Raw genomic sequence first — 21726 nt, forward strand, 5'->3', positions numbered from 1 at the left:
TAGCATAAGATTTTGAATGTTCAGGTGTAATTAAACATCCAGACGAAGTTCATGGATGTCATTCCTGAACTAAAACACCACATCATGGCTGGAAAGGATCATGACTGTTATATGAATAAAAACTAGTCATTGTTATTGCAGGAACTATGGTATATGCAAGTCAATGACTTGATGCAATCAGCCGGTTTTCCTTGACAGAAACTTTGAACCAATGTGATTGTATTTTGTCTATAAAATGCCTTAAGATGACGTGCTGAGAATTTGCACGATATAAATAAACTTTATTAAAAATGGTCCATTTCATTGGGTTTACTGCTTTACAATTTAGGTTCACCCCCATCATGATGTTTACAGTTTAGAATAGAATTCAACTTTTATGTCATTACACTGTCACAAGTACAAAGCAACGAAATTCACCCTCTGCATTTTAACCCATCCCCTTTGGGAGCAGTGGGCAGCCATTGTGCGGCGCCCGGGGAGCAGTGTGGGGTCCCCTGATTACTGTAGGGATGAACTGATATAAAAAATCAGATAACTCTCCAAATGAATCACTTGTTGTATTTCACAGTGACATTTTTCTGAGCAGGGAGACCTTGACTTTCTGTTTGGGCAGGATTAGTTTTCAAGCGTAATGTTTTTTGTTCTCCACTTTATTGGTGTGACGTTAACCAGCTCGCTGGCTCCTGACTCTCAGGGTCAGGATTAACTGGGTTTTAGGCTGGTTTTAACACACAGTAAAATATTTTGGATCTTTTTACAGGAGTATTTAAAATTTTTACAAGTACATTAATGCCATGTTAGGTGTGTCTGGATAAGATGGCGAAAACGGAATAACAGAGATCTTATTTAGGAAAGATAAATCATTTAGGTCTTTTCTCTTTTAAATTTGATTAACGGCACTTTATTTTCATTACATTGTTAGAAATCCCCAGAAATCCATTAAAATAAGTTAATATGTTATTGAAGCAACATACAGAAATCGACCTGTACTTTTTAAAATCAGGTGGTATTATGAACTTTGAGGATTCAGATTACATATATACTTTTAGTTAGAATCCTTACTGCTGCAATCATTAGTACCTCCAACTCTAACTTTCAAGTAATACTAGTTAAAACTGTTCCTTTCATTTATTTTTCGAAGTCACTGTGATGTTTTACTGTATGTAGGACATTCAGCTCCTACCTCCTGCTCCTTCACATTTCTTGGGGTCAACACTGAGAACATTATCCTGAATGTCCTGATAAAGTTTTTAAGAACTTCTTAGACAGGGCAACGTATAGAAAAACATCTGATTCCCACTTTAAAGAATGGTGGAGGATCTGTGATGCTGTGGGCCTGATTCTCTTCAAAACACTCTGGTGATCTTTTTGGAATGGATCAAATCATGCATGTTTTAGAAAAATGAACTAAAATGAGTCATCATCGTCTTTATAACACAACAATATGGATACTCCAATGTGGCTCTTAATAACTTTCACCAAAAATGCAAAATGATTAAGAAATCTTTTAAAAATGTGAAGGTTATGTAAGAAACACCAGATGACTTTATGTTGTACTTAACATTAAGAATGATACTAATAGTGTAAACATGTGTTCTGTTATTTTGTTTTTCATATAGGTTACAAACTATATGCCTTCTATGCAATTTTCTACAAAAATTGAGCAACCTATTAAAGAAAAGATTAAAAAACAAAAGAAAACTAAAAACAAAAACAGCTTTGAGGGTTAAAAAAAGGTGCTGATCTTTGATCTTAACAGTTAAATAATCCTGCATATTTGTGCTGCATCGTTATGAAAGATTATTAAAGATTAAAAAATTTCCTATTGGCTAAAAGATGGATGTAATGTTTTAACAGCAGTTACCAATGTATTGGTAACCTGATTTTTATGTAAGAAATAAACATTTTATATTTTTCTCCTTGGTAGAGGATGCCATCATGTAATTCTTGTTAAAATCCAAAAAGTTAAAAAAAGCTAAGCAAAAATCCATATAAAACATTTAAATATCTTTGTTTAGCACAGTGGTTAAATTATCCCGAGTTAAATGAGATTTAAAGTTTTAATTAACTAATGGTGGCATTCCCAGACATGTATATGCCTCAGCTTTTGTTTGTCAATCTGAAGTCAGATTAGTATCTAAGGCTGAAAAGCAGTCTTTCCATGCTTGTGTTTACTCAGTGACATGTTTGGAGTGTGAGCTTCAACATGGTTTGTTTTCAGGACTTGGAATCTTTAATCTTCCTGCAGTGATGCATGGCTACACGAACCACATGTAACAGCACTACGCATGCTAAAGCTTCAATAATCCTGAAGGGGATGGGATATTAAAAGTCATTTCCGTCTGTTCAGATAGTGTTGGCAGATATATTCATGTTTTTGAGGACATTCTAACCCCTTCTCTTTTTCATCAATTGCTCTCTGCTGATGATTTCTTGGTGGTTCACCCCCCCCAGTTAGGATCAGGTTTCACTGTCATCAACTCAGGCGGATCTTTACGTGATCCAACAGCTCCCTGAGTCGCCCCCAAAACCCCCGTCTCGACCCCCTTCAGCTCACATAAAGGCTAATTTACAGCCTGGTTCTGGCCTCCCTGCCCTCTGCCGCTCTATTTTTCTTGCTGGTATGGAAAGTTGCATGCACCATGCGCCCCCACACCGCCCCATCGCATGTGTTTGCAGTTTGAATCCAGACATTCCTCATCTGGCTGTGTGGCTTCGTGGAACCACAGAAGGAAGGTCAGAACATGGCAGGGAAGAGACAATGGTATTGTAATTGTGTATATTGGGATGCAGTCGCGTAAAAAGTCCCTGGTATTCTTTCAATCTTGTAGTGGTTAAGTGATTTAAGAAAATTATATTAACTGCAGGAATTAGATGATGAAAAGCTTTTCAGAGGTTGTTCACAGGCCAGCTGATGATTGCAGGTGTTGTTTATTTCCATCCAAAGGGTCTACATGCCTGGACAGTCAACTTCTCCAGATGTGTGCATTGAGTTTTCTCTTTTTTTCCCTGTTTTGTACCTTTTTGCTAATGGATTTGAGGGATATTAACATCTTTTGTAGGTTGATGTGCGTCTTCCATCCCCTCACTGAGCATCCAAATTCATGGAAAGAAAACACATCTGTAAAAACATAAAGCCCAGCTCCTCAGTACGATCTGTTCCCTGCAGCTTTAACAGCGGGTTTATGTTTCATCTTTTATAGAACTGCAGGAGGTCATTTTTTGTATCATTCTCTTACAGCCAACGACTTATACAAAACGCCTAGAAGTTTCCAGAGTGGATAGAGAGAATAAGACTTCACTTACACCTGCTTCTTCATGAAGAAGCAGCTCTATTGATAGACGTCCTTGATTTTGCCTCTGGTCTTTATCAGGACTCAGCAAATTATGCGATTCTGAAATTAGGGGCATTTTTGAGGCTTTCTCCATCCATGTGCAGCCCTGCCAGTGAACATAAGTAACTGTATTGATTGAGACATTTTTCCTGCACATTATTGACATTTGAAAATTGCAGAGACTGCTATGAATAATACATAAAATGTGAGAGTTTGCCACGAATTTGAAGCAAAGTGAGAGGACTTCTTGGTCTTGAAAGCGGTGCCAGGAATCGACAGATACTTGCCTATGTTGTTGATGGAAGCCCTGTAGCTGAGGCACAGGAGTGTCTTTAAGTGAAGCACGAGATGGATGGGAAGAACATGGATTCATCTTAAGTGAAGGCAGCTCTGATTCCAATTTGTGACCCAAAAGGCTCAGTTCGTCAATCATTAGATAACCATTTTTTTTGTTTTGTTTTTGGCTCTCCCTTGTTATCATGAGGAAAATGCTCATGACCAAAAAGATGAGATCCTGCATCCTTATTTCGTACGCAGACTGGGGTCAGCCTCAGAAATAAGCTGAAGATCTTCTTGAATGTTTTAAGTTGTTTATTCTACTTACAGTCACTCTTACTCTTATATTTTGTCTCCATTAATTGTTATAAGCTTTTCTTACTCAAAGAAGATAAAAGGAAAATGGTATCGCTATGCTGCTGCATTATGGGTAATTCTTGTGCTGATAGTCACTCATTGTTAGGGATGGAACGGTTTATGAAAACTGTCCGAACCGTTCGGTTCGACTGTCTCGGTTCGGTTCGATTGGCGTGTGTTTCGTTCGGTTCATGCGCTGCTCCTTTTTCTCATAGGCGAAGCGATTATACTCCAGAGCAGAAGGTGGCGGTACTGCGACCAAAGCCAACCACCAGAAGTAAACAAGAAGAAGAAGCGAAGCAGCGTAGCCGGTTGTAGCAGAAAAAAATCAGTTGTTGTGGAGAATTGTGTGGGTATGGCGAGTGGGAAAGAACAGGAGTTGGAAGACGCGCCAGCAGCACTTTATAGGTCTGCTGTATGGGACCACTTTGCATTTAGAGTGACCTATGATGACGGCGGAAAGAAAGTGGATAAAAGTGCAACAGTGTGCAAGCATTGTGCAACACGTTTTGTTTATGCTAACAGCAACACGACCAACATGTCAGGCTAGCAATCAACATATACCGAACCGAAAACCGTGACCACAAAACCGTGAACCGAACTGTGGATTTTGTGAACCGTTCCACCCCTACTCATTGTGAAGTCCCGCCTTCCGCGCTGTGATTGATCAGATCTATTAATGGCGGTTTAACAAACTGAACTATGCTGTGTGTAATTCAGTCCGATTGGCCAGGCTCTATTCTTCCTTTTTGAAACAGGTGTCTCACATCCTCTAATTGATATTACGGATTTTACCCCAGTTTTATTTAAATTAAATCCAAGAATTTACATGCATACAATCTATCTGGCAACATGAAGTAGGCCTACATGTTTTAAGAAACAACACATTGTGGCCTAATCTAAGGTCTACCAAAGTTACTCCAACACCTCATTGATTTTTATGGAATTTTACAAAACAACCATAACTAGTGAGGTTGGTGAAATGTGTAGATCTTTTTTCTGCACATACCATCAGAGCTCTACAGAAGACAACTGGAGGTGGCCGATACAAATCAGCACAGGGTCGACTACACATGGAAATTAAAATGGGATTTTGTTGGTTGACATAAGTAACAGGCAATAGAAAAATCATCATATATCTGCCACTACCAGAGAAAAAACCCCCCCCAAAAAACAGCAGCTGTAAGTAATGTACTGCAATAAAATAAGGGGACTGGCCATAAGTGATTATGAAAAATACTATAGGTATTTTTTTCATACCTTATAAGTTAAGGTTAATAAAAAAATTATTGTTCATGGTAATGGATTTTGCTTTGGTTGAGTAAAGTTGCCCACACAGTCATGCAAGTGCGTTTCACCATTAAGATGTAGTATTTCATTCTTTACAATGATTTAAGTTCGCTAAACGGATATTTTCTGGCCTCGGCGCATCTCGGTAGAATTTTGGATAGATCTCTATTTATTTATTTTTTTTCTATACACTCTCATTTTAAGTTAGCTGGTGTAGATCACTCAGTCGGAGGTAATCCTGTCAGATCGTCCAGCCATTGTGCATAAGGGTCAACCAATCTTGTTCCATTCATTAATGTTACTTTTCAAAATAACCGTCCTGGTCCCTGAAGATGATTAACCTTACATATTCAGATAAAATTAGATTTTTTACAATCTACTAATGAAGCTTGCTAAATTCAAGTTAGTTTGCATATTCACTTTACTGGAACTGATTTTTGATTTTATTTACTAGGATTATATGCAAGAAATCTGTGAAGAGCAAATACGTTTTGTTCTCATCATCGTTATTGTTAGAAATAGGAAGCATTTGCTTTATGTAGGGAAGAGATGGAGAATAATATGCTAATAAATGGGGACATTGTGCATCACTGGCTATACTGTATCTGGAATTTTGACAATTACTCCAACTATAATGCTTTTTTTTTGGCTGGTGTGGGTCTAAACAAACATTTTTGAAATTAGGTTCCTAAGTGAAAAGGTATTAGGACTTCACCCGTTTCTGTGGTTACTGCCTCTCCAGACAGAGAAAGTTTTTTAAATGATGAACCTTTTTCTCTGTGTGTAGATGTAGCCTTCCAAAGATGGCAATTTGCTCTGACTAAGAAAAAATAGCAAAGATTCTGAAGCTCATAAAAAAATATGAGTGGGAACCCTTTTTTTCTGTTCCTTCTTCACACTAGCAGATTTTTGTTTGAGATTATATTGCCCATTTTCCTCCTGTTTGGCCAACCTACACAACTGTGACTGCTTGTTGCAATAGGTGGGGGAGGGGAAGCTCTTTGCTGTTTTCTTATATCTTATACAAAGCCTGCATTGTCTGAAAATGATGAAGGCTCTTTACTGAAGTCATGACTTCACTGTCTGTTTTAGAGTCCTGCCCCCACATGGTTTATAATGACACACCCACATTTCTGAGAAAGCCGGAGGCTAACTATAACCCGTCTCAGAGGCTCTGACATTGAAGTTGGTTCATCGTACTTAAGTTGACCTCAGAGTTTTTGCCCTGAGGGTCAATATGTGTCAAACAGTGGACCAAACCTCTGATGAATGGGTCGGATCCCCCTGCAGTAAGATCCTTTCTCTCATGACCTTTGCCTCAGAGTCCTTCACAAAACACGAGGAGCTGATGTTCAGGTATTTAAACTGGCTCCTGAACCTCCTGCATTCAGAGTTAGCCAGGGAAGCTGTTTTCATTTGTGTAATCAGTACCTTAATCTTAACAGGTGAAAGATGAATGTTTGTCCTTGTTCTAAATGCTGTCATTTCTGAAGATGTTTAAACTCTGCAGCTCACTTTCTCCACCTGCATTGGTCCAAAGTGTGATTAGGCGGTCTAGTTGATCAAAAAAAAATTATAAAAACTCCACATTTACGCTGCTAATAGCATCCGTTACATTTTTTAAAGTGTTTATCATTTAAATGATAAATAGCCTTTGGTTTACCGATTATCTGAAATCGTACTGATTAAATTCAGAAACACATTTCGGTGTTCTTTTGTAGTCTTTTTAATTCCTTTTGATTCTACCTTAAAAGCGTTCAGTTTTTTTTTGTTAATCCAGAGTTTGTTTCTAATGTTGCGTTCACATTGAACTCGTTTTGGGAGTCAAAGCATCTGATTGAAAAGCAAAGTTTATGGGGGATAGTGTCAAGAGGTCCAGCGGCGCATCTGAGCATTGAACCCTTGAGTTCATAAATTTGAACTTCAGACGCCGGAGCGTCAACCAATTAGAAGAACTCATCCAGGTGTTTTTTGAGGGAGAAAGACACTACATGCAATCTGTTATCGTTTGTGCAAGTTATTTATACAACTTGAAATAAGGATGTTTTTTCTCATTTTTAATATAATGAGTATATATAAGGGTATAGAGAATAAATGGATTTTAGAATGATTATTGTTGTTTGTTGAGCCCTTTAACTCTTGTCCAATGATCGACTAACTATAATTGTTGTGTCAAAATGCTTCAGTCAACTTGACAAAAAAGCTAATTATTAAACTGATCTTAAGCACTTTTTTAGCTTAATATTGTAGATAAATAGGACCAGCTGAAGGATCATAAATATATATATATATTTTTGCTTTTGTGAGCAATTCAGAAAGGTAAAGCTATTAGTACTGTAATTAATAGGCCATTCAAACTGAGGGTAAAACCATTGAGTGATTATTAATTAAATGACTATGACTGCAATTTGCTGACTCACCAGATTTTTTTAGTCTTCCATAATATGGACTCCTAGAATGTTTTTTTTTTTAAGTTCAGTTGATAACAATAGAAGAAAACTTTGCAGGACTTAGGACGGAGGTACCGTTTAGGCGGCAAGTAGCTTTTAGGAGTGGCTCAGACAGCAGCAGTACAGCTCTGGGCAGCAGCTGAACCAATGGGTCATGGTCCAGTAGTTTCACAGTTCAAGGCGCCCCCAGAACAGGTGTGGCATGGGTCAGCGGCTTATGTGGCTCTATGGCAGAACAGCAATTGGGCCCGGCTGTTCCGTGGGTTCAAAAAACACTGTCTTCAATCCGGTTTGAAACGCAGGAAAAACAAGACACTGCGTTCAGCTCTTCTGAATCGTAGGCAGCAAGTAGTCTGAGTCGGCTAGCGAACACAGACTCTTTTCCGGAGGGGATTTGGTAGCCACCTATGTAGCCTCAACTGAAAACTGGAGAGCCACAGGCTAGAAGCAGATGAATGGGGGTTAGCTGCTTAATGGTATACTATGCAACCGGTATTGATTTTCCAGCGAGGCTCCCCCCAGAGGGCGAAAGTAAAAGTGCACTGTCGTAAATATGCTCAGCTGTCCTCCTGGTTTCTGGTAAATACACAGTCTTGAGATACTTCACATGTGAAGCAAGTTTGCCAAATAGCGAGCGATGCAGTTATCACCTACCACAACAACAATGTTTAGGCAGCAAGCTAACTAACTTGCTAACTAATAAAACGAACATCCCACTAGCTACTTAGCTACTCAGCAACAGACCACAATCATACAAAAGTCGAAAAAAAGGCAGTACAAACAATGACTAACACAGTGAAAGTATGAACATGCACACAGAGAGAGAGAAACCATTCCAGTGTTACTTACAATCGCATCAGCAGAAACGTGAGGTCCGCGTCAGCCTTGCAGCCAACTTTTTCTTTTAGCTCTCGCCATTCGGAAAAAGCTTGCCCAATGTTCAACCGTGTACGACTCCTCTCTCTGTCCGGAGCCCTTTTCCTCTTTCTTGCCTGCTCCGACATGGGATTTCGCTGTTTTCTCACTGGTTCAGCCATGATAACTGCACAAAGATCGCCACTGCGCTAGCAACGAACATGCCTTTCACTGGGGGCGTGTAGCAGTTCTCGCCATAAAGCAAGACCGATTCTCTCGCGATGCTTGAGACTTCTGAGCCTTTGGGTGCGGGCCGAGGGCTCCTGCAATTGCAAGTACGGTATTTCCCCTACAGACCACCAGGGCGGCCGAGAAAACGTTTGTTCGACTTGAAATGACTCATTTAATCATCCAAAATGTTATGGAACACATTAATTCACTGAAAAATGTTGCATAGTATGCCTTTAAGTAACCTGTCGAAGGGATGTGATATTAGCAACATAAAAAAAAGAAAAGATGATTCCCTTCCAGAATAATTCATCATTTATTACCTTACAGAAGTGAAAATCTAAAGTGAACTCTTTAAAATGCCTGAAGAATTGCAGAGCAAGGCACTTCAAAGGATTACTGTGATATAAGGGCTGATACATTAAGACTTTGCCTGAGAATATTTTATGATGTTTTAAAAGATATCCTTTGGTGTTTATAGGCATATATTTATTATCAGAAACTAAAAGATAATAGAAAGAAAATGTGTATCAACTGTCTCAATCAGCCTTTTTTTGTGTGGAAATTAAACAAAAAAACCCACTAACCTGCAGTTGTGGTGAACTTTTCAACTGCAAAAGAAGGTCATTGACTCATCTGTCATTGGGAAGTAATATTATTCTGCCCCTTAGAAAACCATGAGATGTTAGTGACAGGTTGTGACATGTCTGATATAAAATCTATGGTAGGATCTAAGTCAGTTATTCAGTGCTTGCCAATGTGGAGAGAGGAAGTCTGGGTAACTTCCAGCTACTGTAATCAGGGGAAGTGGAGCCAGGTGGCATCTTGTCCTTAGATAGATTATTTTGGACCAGAAAAAAGCCCATAGAGCTGGTAAATTAGTGGCATCTGCACTTGTGGTGTCCACCTGGAAAGTTAGGATCTGGGTCTGAGTATGACTGCATTGTAAGAAGAAAATGGGAGGCAGTTTAATTCAATGTTGCAAGGAAAAGAAACTATGAAACATTTGAGTCTGTGATCATCACATCTACAAACAATGTAAGTAAACAGCAGATGGTAAACTGCCTACAGATGCAGCGCTTTTTTATATTTTTTATACATTTGGAATTCAAGCTTGAGTTTTTTGATAAAGAGGAATTAATGGGATAATATCAACCAGTAATGACAATTTAAAGGTCATAGCTACAGTAGCAGCCATTCAAAATGGCTCTTCCCAGTTAAACGCCAGCCGAATGGCAGCCATCTTCCCTGCAACTCCCAGCAAACTCCCCTCCAACTTCCAGCTACTGAAGTGACCCCCTCCTTCTCCTGGGTGTGCATATTTTTTTACTCTGACAAGGAGATGAAGATTTTCTTTCGATGTTAACATCCAGAAATCATGATAGAATATTTTAGTACAAATATTTATATTTAAAAAGGAATTGTAGGGGACCAGCCACGGTCCCATCAGGGAAAGTGGGGAAATTATGAATGGCTACTACTGTAAAATGTTTTCATCAAAATCACAGACTGTCTAGAGAGCTGCCGAATAAAAGCATAAATTTAACTGAAAAAATACATTGTATGTAAACAAATGTTTTATAAATTTTGTTAGTTACCACAGGAAAGGACTCTGTGCCTATAGGAAAAATATTATTACAAGCATCTTTGTTTCCAGATCTTAGCTCAATGAAAGAGGCTTCTTCTTTACATTACTCACATTCAAGAACAGTGACTATTGGTCAGACTTTGAGTGGATAGATGTGACTGTGATACACTTTACCATCAAATTAAAAAAATAGAATAAATATGTAATGATGTTACAAAATACTGACCCAAAAATGTAGAAAACCGAACAGAGAGACCAGGGGAAAGGTTCAACGGGTTTTATTGAAGAAGTAAACAGGGGGAGAAGATTTGCTCTGAACACTGCTAGACCGGAACTGCAAAGTGAGGGGAAGACACAGCGGTTAGTTCAGGCTCAGTGGGGAATTTGACTCGTGAAACTTGAAGAGGTTTTGGTTGCTGACTCACGTTTCCAGTGAAGTTGTTGTGTCCTTGACTTCTGTCTGTGTGCCGTGGTTGCCGTGTTTGATTCGGTGGAGGGCAGAACAGGTTTTACCCAGAATGTGGTTGATGCCACTCAGATTTCCTGCGGTACTTGAACGGGTCGTAGTGGAGAATAATCCCTTTCTCAGTGGAAAGCTCAAACGATCTCTGGGGGAACGTGAATCCAGACCTCCTGTTTGAATCCCAGCTCAGTTTGAAGCTCAGTTTATCCTTCCAGGGAGTGAAGGTCCGAGAGATCCAGTTAGCAGGACAACTTCCTGCCAAGAGGCAAAGATGAAACAAACTCAGGTTGACAACAACTCAGCAAAAACTCAGCTTGGCTAGAGTACCCTAAACTGGCAAACACTCTGGCGTCGAGGTAGTGGCAGTCAGCAGTTTAAGAACACTCCGTTTAACGAGGAAACCATCCGCAGGTGTGTGAGGAAGCGCACCAGAACCAGGCTCCTCCTGGTGGAGGAAGGGAGAGAAATACAGAAAACACAGAAACAAAACAGGAGTCCTGACAAATGTACATTGATATTGAATAATTGGGCATTATTTTGGACCCTATTGTGAAAAACAAAAGACAATTGTGCCCCAAAACTGGTGTGTTTTTCTGTTGTAGAAATGTAACAGTTTAAAGACAACCGAATGTAACACAGAGTCTTGGATGTTGTCTCGGGCCATTCATTGTACCAGCATCGATCATATACAGTTTAAAGGCAGAGATACACTCATGTATTTGGTTGTCGCTCCGGTCTGTGCGCACCGTGCTCTAGCCCATAGAAGCGCTGTACCATTTTTATAGTTTATACGGATGTAGGTGCAGTACTCCTAAAAACCACAGAGGGGCAGTGATCAACATAACAAATGGAAATGCAGTAAAAAAAAAGCAGAAAAAGTTGACGTCCCACTTTCAACATGGTATTGTTTATTTAAAAATGTATGAATATTGAAAACTAATAGGTGTGTTACACAGAAAAAAAATACGTAGAAATAAAACGCAACAAGCAGAAAGGGCTAACCCCGTTGAAACTGCGCCTCAGTCTCCAACTTTTGCTTACACTTGATTTCCCTTCTTTAACATCCAAACCATTGCAGTCAGGGTTTGCCTAACATCAGAAGTGGGGTTTTTTTGTTTCCAAAAGTAGGTTTTTTGATAGATTTTTATTGATTGGTAAATTAGGGCTACTCAGTGGCGCAGTGGGTAGCAATGCTGCCTTACAGCAAGAAGGTTCGATTCTCGGCCTGGGGTCTTTCTGCATGGAGTTTGCACGTTCTCCCTGAGCATGTGTGGGTTTCCTCCAGGTACTCTGGCTTCCTCCCACAGTCCAACAACTGTTATGTTAATTGGCTTCTCTAAATTCCCCTTAGGTGTGTGTGTGTGTGTGTGTGCGTGTGTGTGTGTGTGTGAATGGTTGTTCTCCCTGTTTGTCTCTGTGCTGCCCTGCAATAGACTGGCGACCTGTCCAGAGTGTACCCCGCCTTTCACTTGTAGATGGCTGGAGATCGGCATCGACACCACTCATGACCCCAGCTGGGATAAAGAGTGACAGAAAATGGATGGATGGAATGGTAGATGACTTCTATATACTTTTTTTTTTTTTAGCACCTTTGTGTCTCTTTGGCAACTATAAGCTTATAACCCACAAGTACTTTATTTTTAATGGTGGGTTGCTTTTGTCTCTCCTTCAATTCTGTTTGTTCTCTAGTTGATGCCATCACAGATTGTCTGTAATTTAGTTCCACGTTTCATTCTAGTGTTTTCTGTAGTCCTAGAAAGATCCTCGTTAGATTTTCTGTGGTGTTTCCTGTATACTGTAGCCTAATTCAGCCTGTTTATTAGCCAGCCTTGGCTACTAGTTTTTGTATCAGTTGGTCCACATATCCCTTCATTGCCACACAGCTGCATTCTGTCTCTTTGAAGAAGACATCTTAGAGGACAAGACGTTTTAGATCAAATCTTTTGTTAATAAAATGAACCACATGCCTCCTTCTCTATTTTCCTCTTCAGCCTCTTTTTCCTGCTATCATGGACTTATCGTTTGATTGAAGATTAAAAACAATTGAGGTTTTCTTTAGGTTTGCCCCAAGCCATAGAATACCACACAGGTGGAGCTTAATGCAGAAACTAAGTGCAGCAGATCAGTGAGTGTTTGAAATGCTTCCAAAGGCTCCCAATTAGCGATCATTTGAATATTGCAACTTAAGACTTTTCTTTAATCCTCACCATTATTAGGGTTTTTTTTTTTGTGATGGTTTTGATGATGATGTATGGATTGGCAGGGAAACAATAAAGCATTCCTGAATACAAGGACAACTAATCAAAGGCTCCAGTGAAACAGGCCTTTGTTGTGTTGTTGTAATTGTCTTGGCGTCAGGATGAAAGTTGGATGTTATTTCTTAAAATAATGAGGGTTTGGCAAAGAGTTCGTCCTTCGAAATGTGAGGAAATTGTTTGTTTATGAAAGTATTGGAGAAATAAACACATTAAAAACATGGAATTCAAAATCTGAGCCAAATCAATCCTGGCATAATCTTGACTGTAAAAGTTTGCTTGACTTTGAAAAGAACTAAACACAAAGAAATATTCAGTGCTTCAAATTCTCAACTTATTATTGTCGTTACACTGTCTCAAGTACAGAGCAACAAAATTCACTCTCTGCATTTAACCCATCCCGTTGGGGAACAGTTTGCCATTGCAAGGCGCCCAGGGAGCAAGGTGGGGTTAGAGGTCTTTATATTATATATTAGTTATTTATTATTATTTATTTATATATATTATATTATAATAATAGTTCATGTTATAATAAAGTCTTTCATTTAGTGATCTCTAGTTTCCTCCTCTCCTGTTGTCATTAGATAATGTACCCTCCATATGAAGCTTCTGATTTTATTTCCTGTAACCCCCCAGATTTTATATATATATATATAAAATCATATATGATATATCTGTGTTCTTCAGCATTAGTATTTCACTCTTTATACGTCTTTTAGGGCATATTTTTTACAGACAGATTTAGATCTCTTAAATGTTTATTTGCAGAACCTTGTTGCTGTAATTTAGTGATTACTGTCCACAAACATTAAGCAACATTTATAGAAAATCCATTTACATATAAATGGTTAGTACAGAAAGTTTTTTTTTTTTTAAACAGACCAGTTATTGTTGCTCTGCCACACGATTTTAAACCAAAAGCTTAGAAAAGTCTTTCTTTTAAAAAGTGTGAAAGTATCAAAATCGTATCTATATCCTCAATAATAAGATTTGCTTTTTTTTTTTTTTTTTTTTTTTTTAGCATTTTGTATAACAAAAAGAAAGCAAATGCACAGAAATAGTTTCTTGGGCCATCAGCTACTCTGTTTGAAAATGTAGGTCCATTGTAAAATGTTTAGACCCCTCTCCTCCAGATAGCCCAAAGTCCTCACTCCTGTCTTATATTCTTTTATTTCAGCTCAGCTATCAGTTTTTTTTTTAGGTTTTCTTCAGGATTCATCTTGGCACTGTTAGTGCTGAGTCTATCACAGGCGTCATATATAAAACATGATGATATGCACTCTGACATTGTTTTCAGGACCTGTAATAGAAAAACAATCCTATAGCATCACCAATCCTCCATTGTGCTCAGCACTGTGCGTGAAGCATTTACCTGCATTGATTTTGGTTAGTTCCACACTTACCTGCAGTGTTTGTTAATAAAAACTGAAATCTGCAAAATTACAGTTAACTTCCCAATCATGTGTAACATACTCTGTACATTTCTGCAGGTAAATACGCCTTGTTGATCTGTTCCAGATGTTTAAAATTAACTGTGAAAAAGGTTTTGCCTCTAACAGTTGCTGACATGCTTATATCTTAGATCTGCATTCTGATTTTTATATCATTCAATAACCTAAAAAAATACAGTTTAAATATGATTCCATCCATCCATCCATCTGAGGGATCCTAAACCAGAAAGAAAAAAAGAACACAAACACCATACAACATTTACAAAAAAATAATCCTCCAGATAACCTCTAAGACGTGTAGGACAAGACTGATGAGATGAAAAGCATATTAACTTTTAAACATGGTGGTAGTAGTATGATGATCTGGGATTACTGTGTTGCTTTTTGACCTGGTCAGCTTGCTGTAATGGATTAGTCTAACCCCTCTTTAAAACATTTAAAAGATTCATCAGTTATTGTAAAAGTGTTATGGCGAGGGTGATACTGTTATTAGGTTTAGTGGGTACTTTTTTCTTTTTTTTACTTTATTTTTCTAAAAAATAAAGTTGTATTCCTATTTCCTTTTTTGTAGTCCTTTTTCTGAATATGTACTTTTGACAGTTGCTTGACTTGAAATGCATATTCTGTTATCTTTTCTTTTAAATCAGCGTCCGTATCAGAAATTTAACTCCAGAATATCAGACACTCAATGTCTAAATCAATCACAAGTCCTTGTATTGCCTGTACCCAAGGTGGCCCCTAATAATTTTAAAAAAAAAACAGTTAGAGTTGATGTCCAACCAGCATTTATATGCTTCAAATGTTTAGGCTCCTCAGAAATTAAAAATGTTCTCTTGGCAGCAGAGTTTGAACATACAGCCTTCAGTGGACCAGAGATTTTCCTGGCTTTAATGGGAGCAAGAGATAATGAGCTTCCAAAGGGGCTGGCAGATTTGGACCCACTTATTTTAAAACATGCCTGACAGGAGTTGGGCTTAATCTGCTTCTCCGATGTTTGGCAGATATCCAGCTTCAGTCTGAAACATGTTCATACTGTAGTCAGTAGATCCCTGAGGGGATTTTTTTAAAAGTGCTTTCATTAAGTCTCTTTGCATATAGAGCCTTCTGACAATAGTGGATGCTTTTTCTTCCATGGTGCTCAAACACATCACGCTAATAAATCTTGGACTCATGTCTTACATAATGTCATTGGCATTTCTGTTCAGACTGGTCCCTGTCAGTTGTAAGGTTGGCATGTATCTTCGGCACCAGTGTCTCGCTCCCGCTCTGGAGTGGTGAGTCACTTTCTCCAGGTATAATGAAGAACTGCGTTCATCTGAAAGGAGCTGTTCAAGCAAAAACACCTGTGGGCTGCACATGATGAATGGCACTTTAGCTGCTCTCTGGGGGTAAAAATGAAAGGTTCTCATATAACTTCTAACCACTGACAGGAAATCAGTGAGTGGGGGGTGAGGTAGACCAATGTTTGGCACTGTGGCTAAAAGGAATCCTTTTAAAAGTCTGTTGCACCGCAGATTGTAGTTGGCCTTTAAATGAGTGGTGTGTTCACAGCATGCTGCGGTTTCTTAAAGTGCCAGCAGACTGGGTGATTTGGGTTGCAGATGTTCCCAAGTTTCAGTGTCTTCTAAGGCAGTCTTCAGGAACCCAGAATGGACCATGAAGTGTCTTATGATCTGGTGTTAGAGTTCTTCATAATTAAAACAACACTGTTTTTTATAAGATGATTTGGTCCTCATTTAGCGGTGCCCCTCTTATCGGTTTTTTAAAGAGTTTAGCAACTTTCTGATATCAGGACTACAACTCTGAAACCAATGCAGTCTCTAACCTGGTTAAATCCCCTGAGCATCAGATACTAAAACGACGAGAATACGTCTCTCAGTTACTGATGTGTGGGGTGCATGAAAGGTTGTAGCAAGAACTTGTGAAAAATATCCATAAAGTCTAAACTGAAAAAAAAAAACTTACCACAGACCCATCCTTCACCTAAACCTAAAGAAACACTATTCTGTATTTTTTTTACTATAGAGCGCACCTTATTATAAGCCGTGCTGACTAATTGTTTTTGAAAACTCGAAATGTCCATGTATATGACGCACTAGGCTATAAGCCTCCGATATCTACTGAACTGTGTCCCACCAAACTTAATGTAGGACTGTAAAAGGAGCTCAACTGTAGGATGAGCTCTACATATAGCCCTTGGAATAGCTCCTGTTAGCTTGTTGGCTCGCAGCAGTAAGAGCTTCTACTAAAAGATGGGGCTTCAATGGCTCTTTATTTCAGCTCTTCGGGAGTCTCTTAATTGGTTCAGCAGCTTTAATGCTGCAAATAAATGTCAAATTGTGTGAATTCTGGACATTTGGGCCGTTTCTCAATTCACTAGAATGCGAATACGGACTCGTGTCCTCGCCAAGTATGTTGTTGAGAAGGACAAATGAAAGTATGGACTTGGTGAGAACGGGAGCACGCAGCATAAATATGGGTCAATTGGAACAAAAGTGTACTCGTGACGTCACCACATGCTCGGCTCGTCTGGAGCTGCATTTCAATCTAATCTCTAGATAATAATATATTATATATATATATATATTTTTTTTTTTTCATTTAGTGGGGGAATAATAATTAACACAGTCAAATAAACAAAAATCAAATGAACATTTTGCCAAATAAAACAAAAAAAAATTGCAATCAGAGCCAGCTATCCTTCACACATGGCTATGCAGAGAGAGGCTATGCGGTTAGCCCTGGCCGCCGTTAGCCTCGGAGGTCCGCTGGTTGCCTCGGCCCTCTCAACTTCGGAATTTCTTTTTTTTAAATTACGCATTTAATCGATCAACGGACCATATAATGTCACTTTAAAGTGTCATATTCTCGCCTCAAATGATCTTAAAACGTATTTTTATTGAACAACAACAACAACAGAAAAGAGACTTAACTTTTAATGGAGGGCTCCATTGAAAGCTGCTGCTGCCGCAGTGCATGCTGGGACAGCTGTCAATCTCAAAAACGGACAAGTCTGCTCTCATGCATACTCTGTAAATAGGGAGGGGCGAGAATATCATCCGGGAACTTTATCCGTTCTCGGTCTGCTGTTCTTGTGAAGTGGATCAGCACTAGGGCTGAGGCTGATGACGTTTTGCGAGTACACAATCACATGAAAACACACAAGTACACATATTGATAAACGGCCTTGGTGTCCGCCATGCCTGGCACTAGCATGTTCTTGAGATTAGCCCCCTTTTCCTTCATATTAAACTTTGACTTCCCCCTCTGGCAGTTATGAAAAATCCACAGAAAAGCTGCATCTTCTTGTAAACCACATAGTTAAAAGCGTGGGAAAAACGTTGCGGCTTATAGTCCGGGAAATACTGTACATGTTACACTATATTCCTAAAACTATCCAACAAATTTTGTAGGCTAAAATTTAGAAAATATTCTGTGCTTCAGTTTATGGTGCAATAGTTACCCCCTGCATGATCGTATGTGAAGCGCATGGAACTTTGACCAAGCAGCAGTATTTGAGAGTTAGGAGAGAGAATGTGTTGCCTGAACACAGCAGCGTTTATTTCTGGGTTGGTAACTGAATTGTCTTGTATACACTGATTTAATATGTAGGTAAAATACTCTCAGACCCAGAAGGATTACTACAAACCTAAAGGAAAGGTTAATTTCATGCCATCCGTCTGTACCTCACGGTCACTGGCCTTTGTGACTAGGGTTGCCAACCGTCCCTTGAAAAACAAAATCGTTCCCGTATTTAATGGAAAAGGAACGCACTTTGTCCTGTATTAGTGTGAGAGTAAACGAATAGTCATTAAAAAGCTAAAGGAAAATGAAGAGAAAGGGTATGTTAAATACAAAACTTATGGTAAACTGCAGGAAAAAGGAACAGCAGAGAGGTCGATTGAGGTTCTTCAGGCAGCTGACCTTCCCAACATCCAAGCTGCTGTGTCCTTTGACCTCAGCATCCCATCTTCAACTGGTTTTGTGAAGAGGATTTTCTCCATAATAAAGTTCTGTTGTTCCACTGAATTAATAAAGGTGAGCTCATTGTCAGCATCAATTATGAACTGTCTTGCTCAGACTTTTATTCTGCAGCACTCAAGACAAACAACTCCTCACTGCTGCAAGAGCTTAGAGAAAATACAAATGAAAAAAAAGTAGGCTATCGCCACATTATGTGGCATTGAGCTAATCATTTCTTTTTCTGTTTTACAACTATAGCCTACAGTCATTGCATTTAAGGCACAAATATGTTTACCAGTTTGCACAAGTTTGCTGTTGCACCAGAAACATGCACTATTGTTTTATATTCATTTTTACAGTTTGAAGTTAAGCAGGACAGGCTTATGTTTAATATACTTATTTTATTCAGCAAAGTTAACTTTTTTATCAAAGGGAATTGCTGGATAATGATATTTTTTTCCACGTGGTCATGTCATCCACAAATATGCATCTAATTCAAAACAGATTTGAGTCAAATAGTTAAAAAATAATAATTTCACACATAAAGGGGGCTGAAAAAAAATCACCATGCCAGGAGGGGTAAAGGCAATCTGGTCACATGAGGCGTCCCTTTTTTTTTTTCTTTTTTTTTAGGCAGTTGGCAGCCCTTTTTTTGCCCCTTTTATGGGCGAAAGGTGGGGTTCAGCCCAGACAGGTTACCAGTCCCTTGCTTTTTCATTTAAAAAAAACTAACATTTTAAACAGCAAAAAAAAAAAAACCAAACACATTTATAAATATAACAAACATAGAAAAATACAACCCTGTTAGTAGGAATGGTATGATGAGGTTGAGTTTTTTAATTTTAAGATGTCTTGTTTATCTTTAATTTTTAATTTTTTTATCTGCTGGGTTCCCTGTACAGTTGGATAAGTAGTGGATTAGTTATGTTGTGTTTTTGTTTCAATCTTTATTTCTTATTCTTTGTTGTTAAGGTCCTACTTTGTGCTTTTTTTCCAACATCATCATCATCTGTTGTTATATTGTTTGTCAGTTATCTGTGCTTGCAATTTTTAATCATAGATATTTTTATTGCTATGAAAACATTTTCAGATAATTCAATCTGTCACTTTGTAGATATTGAAGTTTTATTGTTTTTCTTACACATGCCTGTGTAAATGTTCACTCATTGCAGCCAGAAAATGGCTTAAACCGGAAGGCAACTTGACTTTTGCCTGGATTGTCTTCAAAGAAACTGAGCAAAAGTCCGGTTTACTTCCAGTTCAAGCATGTGTGTGGTTTTCTTGCACACAAACGATATAAAACAAAAATTCATGTAAACAGAAGTCAACCTTTCTTTTTTTCTGTTTTTTCTGTATGTTGGGAACATTAAAAAAAGGATCATTAACCAATGAGAATATTTAAACGCTGAATCTGTTACTGTAAGTTTTCATATGTCGATATCTTTCTCTGTGGTCTCCTTACAGAAGAGGTGAATATACTGCAGGAGCTTTTACCCCAGGTGTCGGAGCGCAGTAACTCCTCCATTATTGTCGGGGGCGCCAGTTGTCCGTTGGTCAGAGTTGGACAGTACGCCACCTTAACTCTCCCTCTGGAACAGATTTTCAGCAATAGGTTTGTTTACTGTACTCTGAAAGTGTTTTTGCTGTTTCATTACATTGTGATAATATAGGGTTTATATTTTGCTTTATTTTTTTTTGTGGGGGAGGTACAAACAAATCTCTAAATAGAGATCAATGGGCATTATTTATGCTCCATACAGCAGCATAAATAAGGGTAATTGTAATTTATCTCCCTAAATTCTATTCTTTGTACAGTTAAAGCAACTTCTTGTGCCAGCATTGAGCATCTAGAATAAAGGCCACGGATTACAGTACAGGGGTCCGGATCCCACCTGCTGACTAATCCGGACCCAACCTGATTTAAAACATTTATATATTATTGCATGTTTTCCAGGCTCACGAATGAGCACCTTGATATGTGCTTGAGAATGGCTTTGTCGCCATTCAAACCAAGTTTTAAAAGCCTTGCAGGGCAGCGTAAAGCCCAGTGCTCTCATTAAGCCAAAAAAAAAGAAAGGAAAAAAATAACAAACGGTTTTAGATTTTGAAATGGAAAAATTTTCCATTTTACTTTTTAGATTTCTTTTAAATTTAAAAATTCAATGTATAACATGGATGCATAAACAACTCCTTTTATTTCAGTGTTAATTTAGAGTAACAGATAATAATTAAAAATTACTGGTTGTTGGTTTTCTTTATTCGGACCCCACTGATTTTTAATTGGTTACCCCTGATCTAGAGAATAAAAAATATCCATACTGATTTAAAAAAATAAAAATAAAAGCTCTGTCAGATTGTACAGAGACTATTTCTAAGCATCAGTTTTTGAGTCATGACATCAGCTCTTATTTGGATTCATATTTAGCTCTATCCATCTTCCTATCAACTTGGTCCAAGTTCCCTGTCTCTGCTGAAGAAAAGCAAATCAGGCAAGTTAGAGTCAGTGTCTGGGTCAACTGAGCACCTTTCTTAGTGTATCCCCTAAAAGGCTGGGCTTCTTTTAACATTAGCTTTTCTCTTGTTATTTTCCCGTACATATGAGATCTGTGGAGTGCAAAATGAATAGCTGTCCTATTAATGAATTGTTCCAGCATAGCTGTAGATATCTACAGCCTCTCCCCAGTTGCCATTGGCCTCCTGTCCAAGCTGTCAGTCTAGCCATGTATTGGTAGGTTTCCTGCTGTCTTAATATGCATTTTCAGATGAAAGATTTAACAGTTCCCTCAAATCTTCAAGGATCTAAAAACTACTTGCTTGCTTTTGAAATTGTGCATTGGTATCAGAATAAGAGTAGGCTCAGTGAAATGCACATCACAGTAGAAAACCTGTTAACCACTACTGGGAGCTGAATTGCCAGATAAAATCCCAGTAAATCCATTAATCTGTTCTCATCTACAGACTGCCAGACGAGTTCAGTTTACTGATGCAGCTTCGTAGTCTTCAGAGGGAAGAACACAGCGTGTTCACCATCCTCAGCCCCGACAGTCTTATCATGCTGCAGATTCGGATCAGCGCCTACGCCATCATTTTCATAGGAACGCAGCAGCGCCATTACGAGTGAGTATGCCTGATTTATATATATGCGTGCGTTGTGTGTGTGTGTTTGTATGTATGTATGTATATGTATGTATATATATATATATATATATATATAT

The 21726-nt window shown here is 38.5% G+C and overlaps 1 protein-coding gene across 1 annotated transcript in view; it reads left to right on the forward strand.

Annotated features, from left to right (window-relative positions):
- The window catches only part of col27a1 (collagen, type XXVII, alpha 1), a 108954-nt gene that overhangs the window by 18147 nt on the left and 69081 nt on the right, over positions 1 to 21726 (forward strand). Inside the window, exons 2-3 of the mRNA XM_015373179.1 lie at positions 19976 to 20123; positions 21470 to 21628. Coding sequence (XP_015228665.1) covers positions 19976 to 20123; positions 21470 to 21628 — 307 coding nt within the window. The remainder of the gene's footprint in view (positions 1 to 19975; positions 20124 to 21469; positions 21629 to 21726) is intronic.

Source organism: Cyprinodon variegatus, unplaced genomic scaffold, assembly GCF_000732505.1.
Source record: "Cyprinodon variegatus isolate N-32 unplaced genomic scaffold, C_variegatus-1.0 Scaffold82, whole genome shotgun sequence".
NCBI classification, from domain to species: domain Eukaryota; kingdom Metazoa; phylum Chordata; class Actinopteri; order Cyprinodontiformes; family Cyprinodontidae; genus Cyprinodon; species Cyprinodon variegatus.